Source organism: Martes martes, assembly GCF_963455335.1.
Source record: "Martes martes genome assembly, chromosome: 11".
In the NCBI taxonomy this organism is placed as follows: Eukaryota; Metazoa; Chordata; class Mammalia; order Carnivora; family Mustelidae; genus Martes; species Martes martes.
Genome location: NC_137899.1, coordinates 37834000 through 37849055, shown reverse-complemented (window position 1 = coordinate 37849055; position 15056 = coordinate 37834000). Strand labels below are relative to the sequence as shown.

General features: G+C 38.5%; 1 protein-coding gene across 1 annotated transcript in view; it reads right to left on the bottom strand.

Moving 5' to 3' along the window:
* Positions 1–2141: 2141 nt before the first annotated feature.
* Positions 2142–15056, bottom strand: part of AKAP9 (A-kinase anchoring protein 9) — a 187950-nt gene continuing 175035 nt past the window's right edge. The window contains exons 47-52 of the mRNA XM_080818398.1: positions 13877–14077; positions 12745–12977; positions 9945–10030; positions 8594–8723; positions 7137–7276; positions 2142–2688 (exon numbers count right to left, since the gene is read on the bottom strand). Coding sequence (XP_080674524.1) covers positions 2654–2688; positions 7137–7276; positions 8594–8723; positions 9945–10030; positions 12745–12977; positions 13877–14077 — 825 coding nt within the window. The 3' untranslated portion in view covers positions 2142–2653. The remainder of the gene's footprint in view (positions 2689–7136; positions 7277–8593; positions 8724–9944; positions 10031–12744; positions 12978–13876; positions 14078–15056) is intronic.

Here is a 15056-nt window from a genome sequence, read left to right as displayed (position 1 = left end):
ATGAAGCAAAAAACTATACAAGCATTAGCAGTACCTAGGATTTTGAGAACAAAATCACCGATTTTCCGTATCACATAAAGATGTTTCAGATCTCCTGAAATGTCTGTTACTTCCATCACTATTTTAAAGTTATGGTAGTTATTAGATCAACTGCTATATTCTTATTTCTAAAAACGTACTATTTCTATGTAATTGGTTTCCTTCGCAACTCTATACATATGTTTAAAAGCACTATTCTGAGAAGGGACTCATAGTTTTTCAACAAGACTGCTAGAGAGGTTCATGGCACAAAGAATGTTCAAATCCTGAGTAAGGCTAGTCTGTGCTTAGTGAATAGTTTGTTTTAGACTTGAATAGACAATTGTTTTTTATTATTAACAAATAATGTATTATTTGTTTCAGGGGTAGAGGTCTGTAATTCATCAATCTTACACAATACACAGTGCTCACCACAACACATACCTTCCCCCATGTCCATCACACAGCCACGCCATCCCTTCCACCCTGCTCCACTCCAGCAACCCTCAGTTTGTTTCCTGACATTAAGAGTCTCTTACGGTTTATCTCCCTCTCTGGTTTCATTGTTTCATTTTTTCCTCTGTTCCCCTATGATCATCTGCCTTGTTCCTCAAATTCCACATATCGGTGAGATGATCAGGATAATTGTCTCTCTGATCTGATTGACTTATTTTGTTCAGTATAATACCCTCTAGTTCCATCCATGTTGTTGCAAATGGCAATATTTCATTTTTTGGTGGCTGCATACTATTCCATTGTGTATATATACACACACCATATCTTCTTTATCCATTCATCTGGGCTCTTTCCGTAGTTTGGCTTTGAACAGACTTCATTTTTAACCACTGACTCATGACTGAGAAGCATCGATAAGTTGTGGCCCGCAGAGGCCTGATGTCATAAGGAGGGCTGATGGTAGATAATGGGACATCTGTGCATCTACCACCTTCTCCATTCTCTTTCATAGCAGAAGGGCCTTGAATGGCAAGCTATGCTCACTAAAAAAGGTCCTACTCAACTAAATGCTTTGGAATACATTTGTTATTTCTGGAACTCCTCTTATTTAGAACCCAGCTGCTCATATGGAAAAATTAGGTAATTTGAAATCTCCGAGAATGTAAAACTTGTTACCATAGCCTGTTTGTTGGTATAAAATCACAGACTGTCCAGGGGTAAGACAAAATCCTCAGGATATAAGCATTAAATACCATTACACTTGCTGTTTTAGTGAGATGCCGTATTTCAGGGAAGATCCTAGTTCAGCAATGCTGAGATTTATATTATCTCTATGAGAGCTTCCCATTCTGGAATTTGGCTTGGACAGCAAGAATACTGCTTAATTCTGCTGGATTTAGCATTATGCTTAATTTAAGATTCTTTCAGTTAAATGATTTCTGCATCATCCTAGTAGCCATGGCTTTGTGAAGACACACCTTTGGACACAAGTAACACTAAACATAATTGGGCAATTATAGACTACTCATGAAAATATCAATATAGCTTTTAAAAAACAATGTAAGTAGATGTAAAGTTGACAGAAAGTTCCTTAAGGAAGAGAGAGAAAAGGGAGAGAGAGAAAAATCCCAATAGTATCTAAGATTAGAACAACTTTCTAAATCTCAAAATACACGTATTTGAGATAATGAGATCATCTGCACTGCCACTGACCGAATGTTTGTGTCCATCTTCCCCCACCAAATTCTTACGTTGAAATCCAATCCTCAGTTTGTTGGTATTTGTAAGTGGGGCCTTTGGGAAGTGATAAGGTCATGGGGGCAGATGTCTCATGAATGGGATTAATGTCCCTATAACCGAGACCTCAGAGAGCTCCCCTGTCCCTTCTGCCATGTGATGACAGAGCAAGAAGATGGTAGTCTATGAAACACGAAGCAGGCCCTTACTGGACATCAAATCTACTGGCACCTTGTTTTTTGACTTCCCAGCCTCCAGAAGTGTGAGAAGTTAATTTCTGTTGTTTATAAGCCATCAATCTATGGTTATTTGGTTACAGCAGCCTGAATGGACTAAGACATACACTAAGCACTACGGTTCAGTTAAAAATGAAGGTTCAAAAAAAAAAAAAAAATTAAGGTTCCCCCAAAAAAGGTTCAAATACAGTGTGGTTAAAATGGTGAAGTCATTTTTATTTCAGTACTTGACAAAATACCCCATAAAATTCAAAACTTCTACCATTATACAAAAATAGGTCTCTACAAGTGATAATATCTGTCTTCATCACCAGTAGCAAATATATTAGGGCAGAAACATGTAATTCAGTAGCCTTATAAGAAAAGTGCAGGACAACTCAAGCTACACATTCAGCAGTATCATAACGCGCAAAAGTTTAATCTTTTCACCCATCCGATAAATACACAAGGTTTATAATTTAATCATTTAAATTAGCATTCCACAAATATACATGTAATTTAATGATTATTGTGCATGAATACATACACAATGCTAGTATGTACAAATTCCAGTTTGTTTTCATGTGCTGGCGAGGGATCTGTATACAATCATAAGCTGTGTTCATATTGGTCCCGCTGAATATCCACAATACAAAAGCACAAAAGAATGACTAATTTACAAAAGGCAATCTGTTTAAAATCACTTTGATTCATAATGTTTCAAAAGATTATCTTCTCATGCCAGCATGAAACTGGGTTGAACCTATGAGAGAAAAAGAAGATACATTAATGATTTTAAATTAAATTTCTACCTATGCCAGACCACTTAGTACAGGCACACCTTGGAGACACTGCAGGTTGGGTCCCAGACCATAGCAATCAAGTGAATATTGCAATACAGAGTCAAATAATTTTTTTTGTTTTCCCAGGTAAAAAAAAATTATGTTTACAAATATAAAAGTGCACAGTTGCATTATATCTAAAAATACAATGTACATACCTTTAACTTTATTATTAAAAAGTGCTAATCATCATCTGAGCTTATAATCTTTTTGCTGGTGGAGGGTCTTGTCTCAATGTTGAAGGCTGCTGACTGATCACGGTGGTGGTTGCTGAAGGTTGGGGTGGCTGTGGCAATAACTTCAAGTAAAATAAAAATGAAATTTGCTGCATCGATTGGCTCCACTGATTGGCTCTTCCTTTCATGCACAATTTCTCTGTATTGACAGCATTTACTCAGTGTAGAACTTTTATTTTTAGTGTAGAACTTTCAAAACTGGAATCAATCCTCAAACTCTGCTGCTTTATCAACTAAGTTCATGTAATATTATAAATCCTTTGTTATCACTTCAACAATCTTCACATTATCTTCACTAGGAACAGATTCCATCTCAAGAGACCACTTGTTTTTGCTCATAAGTAACCCCGCAAACATTAAAAAGTTTCATCATGAGATTGTTAACAGTTCAGTTCCATCTCCAGACTCCACTTCTAGTTCTCCTGCTACTTCCACCACATCTGCAGTTACTACTTCCTCCACTGAAGTCTTCAACACCTTAAAGTCATGCATGAGGGTTGAAATCAACGTCTTCCAAACTCCTATTCATGTTGATATTTTGACCTCTTCCTATGAATCATAAATGTTCTTACTGGCAGCCAGAAAGTTGAATCCTTTCCAGAAGGTTTTTGGTTTACTTTGCTCAGATCTGTCAGGGGAATCACTATCTATGGTAGCTAGAACCTTACAAAATGTATTTCATAAATACTAAGACTTGAAAATTAAAATTACTCCTTGATCCATGGGCTGCAGAATGGATATTGTATTAGCAGGTATGTAAACGCTAACCCCGCTGTATATTAGAGCTCTTGGGTGAGCAGGTGTATTGTCAATGGGCAGTAATACTTTGAAAGGCATCTTTTTTTTCCTGAACAGTAGATCTCAACAATGGGTTTAAAATATTCAGTATACCACATAAACAGTTGTGGTGTTCTATCCTGATGGAACACAGGCAGAGCAGATTTAGCATAATTCTTAAGGGCCCCATCATTTTTCTCAACTTAGTCACCAGCCGCCATCAGTCCCTAACAAGAGTCATCCCATCCTTTGAAGCTAGACATGGACTCTTCATCTCCAGCTATGAAAGTCCTAGGTGGCATCTTCTTCCAAAAGGCTATTCTGTCCACATTAAACATCTGTTATTCAGTGTAGCCAACTTCAGGAATGATCTTGGCTAGATCTTCTGGATTACTTCGGAGCTTCTCCATCAGCACTTCTTGTCACTTCACCGTGCACTTTTATGCTATGGAGACTTCTTTCCTTAAAATGCGTCAACCAAACTCTGCTAGCTTCAAACTTTTCATCTGCAACTTCCTCACCTCTTTCAGCCTTTACAGAATCAAGGAGAGTTAGGGCCTTGCTCTGGATTAGGCTTTGGCATAAGGGAATCCTGTAGCTGGTTTGCTTTCTTATCATTTGTGTTCACTGGTGTAGCACTTTTATTTTAGTTATTTTTAAAGATTTTATTTATTTGACAGAGGGGGGGGGAGCACAAGCAGGGAGAGCAGCACAAGCAGGGGGAGCAGCATAGGGAGGAGGAGAAGCAGGGAGCCTGATGTGGGACTTGATCTCAGGACCCTGGGATTATGACCTGAGTTGAAGGCAGATGCTTAATCAATCGACTGAATCACCCAGGTGCCCTGGTGTAGCACTTTTAATTTCCTTCAAGAACTTATCTTTTGCACTTATAGTTTGGCTCATTGGTGCAAGAGGCCTACCTTTTGGCCTATCTTGGCTTTTGACTTGCCTTCCTCACTAAGCTTAATCATTTCTAGCTCTTGATTTTAAGTGAGAGGTGTGATCCTTCCTTTCAGTAAAATACTAAGAGGCCATGGTACGGTTACTGACTGGCCTAATTTCAATGTTGCTGTGTTTCAGGGTATAGGGAGGCTCAAGGAGAGGAAAGGAGACAGAGGAGTCTGTTGGTGGAGCAGTCAGAACATAAATAAATAAATAAATAAAATTAATACATTAATCAATTAAGTTTGTTGTCTTATATGGGAACTGTTCATGGTGCATCCCGAACAATTACAACAGTAACGTCAAAAATCACTGACCACAGGTCTAATGAAAAAGTCCGTGAGAGCTACCAAATGTGACACAGACACGAAAGTGAGCAAATGTTGGAAAATGGCACCAAGAGACTTCTTCAAACACAGGGCTGCTGCAAACCTTCAATACGTAAAAAATGCAATAAAACTGCAATAAAGCAAAGCACAATAAAACAAGGTATGCCTGTAGTGATTTCAAATGAGATTGCTACCTATATCCCAGACTAACTAGTTCATGAAGGGCAAAAGATTACTATTATCCTCCATTAAAAAAATGTTTTATTTTAATGAACCTGGGTGACTCGGTTAGGCATGCAACTCTTGATCTCAGCTGAGGTCTTGATCTCAGGGTCATGAGTCTGAGCCCCATGTTGGGCTTTGTGCTGAGCTGCAGAGCCTATTTAAAAAAAATATGCAAGAAAAAAATGCTTTTTATTTTTCTAAAAAAAAGTCTTATTCATACTTGAATGGATTTTTATTTCTTAGCTTTATTTATTTGAAAAGGATAGATCACATGCACATGGAGTGAATCTTCAAGGAGACGCCTTGCTAAGAGCAGAGCTCAGTGCAGGGCTTGATCTTATGACCCATGAGATCATGACCTGAGCTGAAACCAAGAGTTGGGATGCTCAACTGACCATGCCACCCTGGCACCCCTGAATGATTTTTAAAAGAGATGTTGAATATATACTTAAAAGTCACTATGGCTTGATCTGTAGCAAGGGCAGACTAACGTTAAGATTCTCTTCAAAGTGCCCACCAGGTTGAATGTTGAATGTTCTATACCCCATACCTCCTGCCACTTGAAAAATCTTTTAGTCTTTAAAATCTGAGTCTTCACTGAATTCTACTTCTGAAACTAATAATTTGTTAATTGAATTTAAATTAAAATAAATAAAAATAAAATGAAATCTGAGTCTTGTGAAATCTAGATGCTCAAAACAAAATAAAAACCAAACAATACCGAAGTCCAGCTATGATAATAACAGTTTCCTATGACTACAAGTTGCTTGGATTAGATGATTTCTTATATGAGGAGACAAACTACTGAAAATAACTCGCTACTAGCCCTATCTAGTTTGTGGGGATAGAACAAAAAAAAGGGTGGGTCTTAAAAGTAAAAATAAAATATTGATTTAAACTTAATTTAAAGCACATTAAATTAAAATTCAAACCTCTGAATCAGGAGTGAACTGAAGGGAGACAAGGAAAAGAGATTTTCCCACGATAAACAGGGAATCCATATGTCTATTAAGTATGAATTTCTGTGTGTTTCTGAACAGAGGAAAAAAGGTCATTCTTATAAAGTATTTTGAATGGAACAGGTTTTGTGGATCATGCAGATGAGCATGGGGCCCTAGTAAAGATAATGGCTGCATTAAATGCTTAAAATAACTTGCTTCCTTCTCTCATCTCCCCACCCCTAATCTGCATGCCTCAGCACATAATATAGTTGACCCTTGGACAATGTGGGGGTTAAGGGTGCTGAACCCTTACAGTCAAAAATCCATGTGTAACGTTATTCTCCCAAAACTCAACTACTAATAGCCTACTCCTGACTGAGAAAAATCTTATAGGTAAGATAGAGTCAATTAACACGTATTTCTATATTATATGTTGTATTATATGTTATATTCTTAAAAGTAAGCTAGAGAAAAGAAAACGTTTTAAGAAAATCCTAAGAGAAAATACATTTATAGTACTCTATTGTGTTCAGTGAAAAAAATCTGTATCTAAGTGGCCCTGTGCAGTTCAAACCTGTTGTTCAGAAGTCAGCTATACTTGCAAACAGGTTCTCCAACAGACTCTGTAAGAGTCTCCAGCAGACTCCGTACGCCTCACAGGACTGTGTACACTGGTGCCTACTGTGCATTTTGTCTAATCAATTTGAGTAGGGAATCTTTTTCATGGGAGTGAAATCTGGGATGATAAATCATGTCTTGAGTTAAATTCCTAAGTCTAACCTGGTAACTCACAAACTAAACTCTAAGATTTGATTATCTAATGAGGAAGGTCAGGAGTTTCAGAAAGAGAACAGAGAGCTCTGGGTCCATCCAGCACTACGGGGCTGCGAATAATAATACATGGTGAATCTGGGAGTACCTGACTGCACAGTTCCAAGTCGTCTCTGCAGTGCCTCGAGCCGAGTGATATAATCTGTCAGGGCTCTGTCAGGGTCATAATTCTGAAGCTGCGAACATGCTAAGGAACCAGGATTTAAATCAGCTGGAGGACCTGGGTACCTATAAGATTAAAAATATGAACAAGAATCCAAATCATCCACAAAGCAAGTAACCTAACAACCTGCCTTCACCCTGCCCTCAAAAGGTAAATCTTTAACTTGAGTTATGAACATAATAACTGATAACTGGTAAGAACAGCCAGAATTCACATTTGAACATTTCTTTACGTGTCTCTACTGTTGGTCCATAGGTAGCAAATATCTGGCTTTGCAGATAAGTAGTTCTTGGTTTGACTATGAACTTCAGTTTTCTTATATGCAAGGCTGAATGTAGATTAGAGATTCTGAATGTATAGAACCCAGGATCAGAGAAGGTTCCCAGTAAATAATAATTACTTATTATTATAATAATTATAGTAAGTTATTAATTATGTAACATATATGTCTAATATAAATATCATTATCAATGCCATCCCTATAATATTTTCCAGTGATCTTATTAAGATTCAGATACTTACTACTTTTACATTTCTAGGGTTAAAAACTGAAACTAGAGGGCAGAAACTGTAACTCTGCAATATTTCTAGTCTATGGCCATGCTAAAAATAAACATACATAATCTGTTAGTTCTTGTCTGTTGATAACACCTGATGTGTTCTGCCAGCTTCATAACCATGTTTCTTAAATCATTCTTTTCTTCACTCAGTGGCTGACATGTCCTGTCAGTTACCTCAGTAGTCTTTCAGTCAATGAGTCTCAGTAAGTACTCGGGGACACTAAGCCAGGCTTAATCTGTATCCCTCAAATGTCTGAGCTTGTGATGTATATGGGGAAAAACTTCTAATAAACTCAAAGCAGCTACTAAGTCATCATAAAAGCATCCAGTACAGTGCTTGTTGCAGAAGTCTTCAATAAACACTGTGTATGTACAAATACAGCTTATCATGTAGGCTTTAGAGTTTTCTTTCATAATCCCCAGAGATTGTCAAATTTAGTTAATGCTTTCCCAATGTCCAACCACAGAACATACTAAAATAATACCTGGTTGGTTCAGTTTCCTTTTTTTTTTTTTAAGAAATTATTATCATTATTATTATTATGTTCACTTAAGCCACTGTATAGTAAGTAATCATTAGTTTTTGAAGTAGTGTTCCATGATTCATTAGTTGTATATAATACCCAGTGTTGGTTTCCTATACTCTTGGAAACCAGGTATATACTGTTTTTGCTTCTCAGTCTTAGGTTATATACATCATATGCAACTGAACATACACCTAGTTATTTAGACGCAAAGGAGTCAAAACCCTAATACTGTCCTCCTTTGTCTGTTAAGTATTAGCACATGTAACAACTCTAGGCGTGTTTATCAAATTCTTACCTATTTTGAAAAGGTACAGGAGACCTAGAATAGTCCAGCTCTGATCTTGAGCGATACGTAGTGTGTCTCGGTTCTCCATATAGCTCCAGCCCACCAGAAGAATGATAAAATGGGTCAGTCTTTTCAGCACCTAAAGTAATCCAAAATGTACCATATTGTAAGAGAAAAAATATCAAGCCCTTGAAAAATTTCTACAAAACAGAGAAGGGCTCAAAAGACTACCATACTGCACTATACAATACTATATGTCATAAGATGACTTATAGTCATCTTCTTCAATTATTCTTCCTAAAAAGGAGAAAAAACAGTTTAACTATGATTCTGTTTTCCTTTGAATGTAAGTATTTCTGATAATCTGGAACTATACCTCAAAGAAAATAAATTACTTAATTGGAATATTTTCTTTTTAAAAGACCTCTTCTCAGTTCTAATTAGAGGTGAGGAGAGGGGTGTCTGAGTATGTGTGGTTTGGGGGAAAAGATGATGTGGATAAAAAATATAACCTCAAACTACTCTACCGACTTTTACTAGAAAAAACTTGAAATCAAGATTTGCTAATTTACAACACAGAACTCATTATGGTACAAATTTCAGCTGTTTCTGTGTAAGGATGTGTATTTCAAGGCACTTTGCTTAAGGTACCAAATATATTTCCTCTTTCTCTGCTTAGTTACTGGTAGAATGTGTAAAGGTGGTTTAATATCAATACACAGCTGCATTAATATAGTTATGCTGTGTGTCTGAAACTCTGTATACTCCCCAGCTTCTGAGTTCATCCATATGCATAAAATATTGAAGTTCTAATGTTTGTTTCCACTTTGAGGTGTAGAGAGAAGGAATTTTAACTGTCACCATTATATACAACCTATTTGTAAACTCAGAAACCTGAATACTGCTAAATTGCAAAGCTTGAAACCATAACTACCATATGACTAATAGCAATCCTATCTGGAATCAGAGCCTTAAATGCAGTTGTAACAGGAGTGGGCTCTAGAGCCAGACTGCCAGGGTTCAATGCTGGCTCTGCCACTTCCTGCCAGGTACTCTGAGACAAACAACAAATGCTTTCCATGCCTCAGTTTTTCTTCTATGAAGTGAGAATAATAGTAGCCACACTTGCATCATAGGATTGGGAGAATACATGAGAATACATGGACAAAGCAGGACCTAGTGTAAGTGGCCCATAAAAATCAACTCTCATTACTCTTTAAAACAGTAAGGTCCCTGGCTCTGTTGGTTACAGGGTTCTGGTCTTTGGATAACAGGTACCAGAACTCATTATTTGGAAGGTATTACACATATAGTAGTATTAAGAGAATCATAAACACAAGAAATCCTATTTTGACTTCACCTGGATTCAGTCCAAAGCCGTCCCTGTTAATATTGATGGAACCAGAACTTGTGACTCGTTGCCACCGTCGAACCAAAAATTTCATTCTAAAAAAGATGCCAAGAAAAAGTTTCACAGCACATCTATAATGGAAAGAGTATAAATACACATTTCCCACAAAAATAAAGTCATACATTTGAATATGAACAAAGAACAAATTTCAACAGTCACGTGACTGCCTAATCTAAAATTATGCAGAAGGGGTGCCCGGGTGGCTCAGTGGGTTGAAGCCTCTGCCTTCAGCTCAGATCGTGATCCCAGGGTTCTGGGATCGAGCCCCGCATTGGGCTCTCTGTTCGGCAGCGAGCCTGCTTCCTCCTCTCTCTGCCTACTTGTGATCTCCGTCAAATAAATAAATGAAGTCTTTAAAAAAATAAAATAAAATAAAATTATGCAGGAGTGCCTGGGTGGCTCAGTTGTTAAGTGTCTGCTTTTGGCTCAGGTCATGATCCCAGGGTCCTAGGTTCGAGCCCCGCATCAGGCTCCCTGCTCAGCGGAAAGCCTGCTTCTCCCTCTCCCACTCCCCCGTTTGTGTTTCCTCTCTCGCGATGTCTCTCTCTGACAAATAAATAAAATCTTTAAGAAGATAAAATAAAATAACACAAATGTCTCCTGGTTTGTGGCAAAATAAACTAGAGCAGAAGAGACTGGCTTCTCAAGAGGCACCAAAAATCTTATCTGTTGCCAGCACCAGGTTCTGACTTTAGAGGTTTAGGACTCAAAAGAGATGAAGAACAAAAGCAAAAGAGAAAAGTGAATGGGCAAAGAAAGGGCAAGAAATAATGAAAAGAGAAAAGAATGGGGTGCCTGGGTGGCTCAGTCAGTTGAGTGTCTACCTTTGGCTCAGGTAGTGATCACAGGGTCCTGAAATCGAGTCTTGCATCGGGCTCCTTGCTCAGCCGGGAACCTGCTTCTCCCTCTCTCTGCCCCCTGCTCGTGCTCTCACTCCCTCTCTCTCAAACAAATAAATACAATCTTTAAAAAAAATAAATAAGTGAAAAGAATGGAGACTACAAGGCAAATGAGATGGAAGGAGAATAAAAAGACCCTTACCCTGGCAGTGAGAGTGAGCTGGGAAAGCTGGAAGAGAAGTGAGGCCCTGGGATCGGGGGTGAAAAAAATGAGGCTTTAAAAGGAAGGGGGATGGCAGTGCAACACACCAGCTATAGTGAGGTGCTGCCTGCCCTACCCTGGCCCAAGGAACTTTCTAAACGCCAATTTTGATTTCTTAATTCCCATCAGTTACAAAACTCAGTTTTAAGACAGTGAAAATACAACAAACATGTAAAAGGACAAGAAAAAGAGGCAGTTAGAATGAAGTCCTTCATGGATGACTGGCTTTTATGGAACCTTCCCAAATTCTTCCAATAAAATTAATAACTAACTCCTGTGACCTGTCATTTAGTGTCTTCTAAGTTAGGAGCATACTGGTCTTCCCCACTAGGAAGGGAGCTGCCTTTAGGGATTTAGGCAAGCTTTATATATTTTTTTCTTCATCAGTGCGTCTCCTAGCACTTAGCCCTGTACAGAGCGTACAAGATGGTAAAAGGAATGGATGATGAGGAAGGAGGAACTGGGACCACCCGGCAACAATGTAGAACAGTAGAGGCAAGGAGGGTCTCAGACTATTAATAAGATCAAGTGTGAACTTCCTTTACAGAGCCCACACAGGTGAGACTTGGGAGCCCTGGCCGATTGTCCTAGCTCTATCACTACGGGCTTTGCAACCTTTCCCTGCCTCAGTTTCCTCATCTGTGAGATGGTATTCTGAGCTAGGTGATCTCAGCTTCTAGTTAAAAACTTCTGTTGTATTTCTCAAAATGTATCAGATGTGACCTGATAGGAAGAACTTTAAAATCTAAAATTCTTTTGAAACTGTTCTGGTTCCTACATAAATAAAAGGGAGGGGAAGCATGGAGAAGCCTAGGGATCTGGGTATTTATCACTCAGGTGAGAGTACGGCAGAAGGCCAGGTCCTCAAGGGAGTTTGAGTCCTGGCTCCATTCCAACCACAAATCAGAATGAGTACCAGAGTTCCTAGCATGGAACTACCAGAGAAGAGTGACAAAAGCACTAGCACAGTCCAATGCCCTCAAGGCTAATCTTGGGTTCGAATGCAGAGTTAGGCCAGGGCTTTGTGTAGCTGAACTCCAAGAGTGGGTTATTTTAGCAATGAAGAAAATGAATGTGCAGCCTAAGTAATTTTTTAAAAACATTTTTTCCCTTCTGTGATCCCTTTTATTTATATGTCTGAGCTAGTTATGGGCTTATTCAGAGTTAAAATAAAAAATAAAACAAACAAACAAAAAATACAGATTGGACGTGCCAGCTCTGAGTTACCAGCTCCCTGCCTCTGGGAAGCACTTTTCAGAGGATCCCCATGGTATACCATAAAGTACCACTGGCTAAAAGGATGAAAGAAAGAAGCCCACATGTTTTAATGATAGCAAATGTCTCCTACTGTATGAATACAGAGCACAATAGGCAGAGAAAAGAAAGGATTAAAAATCCAAATCCTTTTAGGGTCTATTAAAATGCATTTTCCATGGGGCGCCTGGGTGGCTCAGTGGGTTAAGCCGCTGCCTTCGGCTCAGGTCATGATCTCAGGGTCCTGGGATCGAGTCCCACATCGGGCTCTCTGCTCAGCGGGGAGCCTGCTTCCCTCTCTCTCTCTCTCTGTCTGCCTCTCTGCCTACTTGTGATCTCTGTCAAATAAATAAAATCTTTAAAAAAAAAATGCATTTTCCTCCCAGCACTTTACCTTGAAATTGCCATGGACACTCTGACGGCTGACCGAAACCTGGTGAAGCCTTTTGGACGGTTGGTGAGCGCCTCGAGGTCTGTGAAGGCCAGCTGCCCCCCCATCCGGGCAAGCACAGCCAGTGTGGCATCCTCACATTCCTGGAACCCACCCAGTAACAGAAGCAGGTACTTCTTCTGATAAATGAGAGCTTTCCGAAAACTTTCTGCCCGCAGGTATTTACCATAAATTCTCTAATGTTAAAAAAAAAAAAGGAAAGAATATAAAGCCATTATTAAGAAGCCATTCAAATTGTTCTCCAGAAGAAGATAACCTAGATTTTATTTTAAAAAAGCGGCAGTAGCAGAATGGCAGACACCTTACTACTGTTTTCTACTTGGTCAGCAAAGTTGAAGGTAAAGATTATCAACCTTAAATTTTACACTTCTGTCTCTTTTTAGTCAGTGGAACGTGAATACAAATCTTATACTTAGGTTTTTGCTTTATTTTGGATTTTAGCCCCTATTCATCATGTTTACTCTAAGTATTTTTGTCCTTCCATTATCATTTCAGTTCTTCTTCTCTAACTGCATAGAGGTACTTTTATTATTTAGGGCCACTAGTTTATTTAACCTTTTTTTCTTTATTTAATGTTTTCAATGTTAATGTCCTCTGTCCCTTTTAGAGTCATAAACTTAGGTTCACTCCACAGTTAAAAAAATATTCCAAACATTTTTCTTTTTGTTTTGGATTTTACGTTAATGGATTAAAAGTAGTTTTATTACAATATTCATTAGAGTCAGTAGAGAGACTGTTCAGAGGGCTTACCATCTTACAGAGCATGGTGATGCTCTGATTTTGAAAGTAGTAGAACCTGTGTTGGCAGTGGAAAAGAGAACTTTCTGTAATCTATTAGGAATGAGATGGGGGGAACCGAAACCATGAGCTCATGCTGCCATGAGGGCATGCCTTGCCACCAAGGTTCTGTGACCAGCTAGAGACCTGCATTCATGACACACACTGAATAGTGAGAAGCAGAGACAGCCTAAATGCCACCTAAATTTCTTTACTCTGTTAAGGTTAGTGAGAGATGAAACAAGGCAAGAACAGAAGACCAGCTTTGGTACATGTTTTGAAGGAAGATGGCTCCTACCTTTATAGCAGCATGCTCAGAATCAGGGCTCAGATTCTGAAGTAAAGCTTCATTTCTTAGCTCAGCTTTCAGTTTGTGCACTTCAGCTTCTGCTCTTTTCAAGGACTTTTGGAGAGTCAGCTTTTCTCTGTTCCAGACTTCTTTTTCGGAAGCAATGATGGCTTCAATGTTGGCACCACCACTGAATGAAAACCTAGAAGACTGCAGAGACCAAAGCCTACTTAATGATTTTTAGGAATAAGTCTCTGAAGAAAAATCTAAATTAAACACACTGAACGTATCCCCTGTGGGAACCTGAGCTTTCCAGTCTCAGACGGAGTGTTCAAAGCCAATCTCAATTGACAGTAAAGAACATACACTAACTTTAATTATATGGTCCTTTGCTTCGTAGATTAATTTTAAAACTAAAAATCCCTATGGGAGCCTAGCCCCAAGGGAAGACCTCCGATATAAAAAAGTCTAGAGACTTAATAAACGGACCATCTGGGTTCAAATGTAAGGCCTATGCCTGAAATAGCCCACTGCAGAAGTGGGGGGAAAATCCACTCGCTCTGCCCACAGAGATGTGGTTCGCTACAGAAGCAGTGTGGATGTGTTATCGTGTATTTGACTGCACAGTTGTCTCACGAGTCTTTCCTAGCTTTATATTATATTCCTATCTTTGTATTACAGAAGCTAGCAGTTTATTTTGTAGCTTTTAACTGGAAAAACTTTAAATAAACTGCTAGAGTGGTTATTAGACTGAAATACAGAATTTAATGGCATCTTCCACTTGAGTCACAAACATAATAACTGATAACTAACTGATAGGAACAGAAAGAATTCACATTTGAACATTTCTTTACATGGATCTACCAGTGGTCCATATGTAGCAGAGTATCTGGCTTTGGTTAAGATAAGCAGTTCTTGGTCTGACTACAGACATCAGTTTTCTCATGTGTAAGGCTGAATGTGGATTAAAGACTCTAAACGTATAGAACCCAGGATCTGGCCCAGAGAAGGCTCCCAATAAATAATATCTATTATTATTATTATTATTACTGTCATCTCTATAACATTCTCCCATGACCTTACTAAGAATCAGATATTTAATATTTTTATATTAGGGTTAAGAATTGAAACTAGAGAGCAGAATTTATAATTCTGCAATATTTCTCACGTGGCCATGCTAAAATTAGAC